Here is a 487-nt window from a genome sequence, read left to right on the forward strand (position 1 = left end):
ACGGACCCCACCAGCAGCTAGAGCTTCCTCGAAGCTTCTGAAAATTGCTAAAATCCCAGTTCACTGGGATCACTGAAGCTTTTCCCCTCACCATAGCTCCACCTAAGGTAAGCCCTGCCCGGCCGCAGCTCTCCACTCGCTGACACTTACCATCCTCTCCACCCAGCACCAGGACAACATCAGCCTGCTGCAGGGAAATCTCGTCCGCCTGTTTAGCCAGGTAGGCGTGGGTTATCTCCACTTGGCTCAGATCTGCAGAGAACGGTGGACAGCGGGGACTGGGTGAGAAGGCACGGCCGGGAGCCGCAGCCTGCTCGGCGGTGCTGTCCTGGGGCTGGGCAGCCCACCCCAGCCTGGGCGCCCACCCCGCCGGGGCTCCACAGCAAGTGGTGCTCCCTTCCCCTCCCGTCCCTGCCCTTCATCTCTTCTCCTGGTCCCTCCAAGCACATGGGGAGAGGAAGCCAAATTTCTTTCTTATGGACAGCCT

General features: G+C 61.0%; 1 protein-coding gene across 1 annotated transcript in view; it reads right to left on the reverse strand.

Moving 5' to 3' along the window:
- ARHGEF16 (Rho guanine nucleotide exchange factor (GEF) 16) overlaps positions 1 to 487 on the reverse strand; it is a gene marked incomplete at its 5' end in the record, with an annotated part of 11045 nt that overhangs the window by 467 nt on the left and 10091 nt on the right. The window contains one exon of the mRNA XM_009704449.1: positions 151 to 252. Coding sequence (XP_009702751.1) covers positions 151 to 252 — 102 coding nt within the window. The remainder of the gene's footprint in view (positions 1 to 150; positions 253 to 487) is intronic.

This window comes from Cariama cristata, unplaced genomic scaffold (genome assembly GCF_000690535.1).
Source record: "Cariama cristata isolate BGI_N322 unplaced genomic scaffold, ASM69053v1 scaffold23827, whole genome shotgun sequence".
In the NCBI taxonomy this organism is placed as follows: Eukaryota; Metazoa; Chordata; class Aves; order Cariamiformes; family Cariamidae; genus Cariama; species Cariama cristata.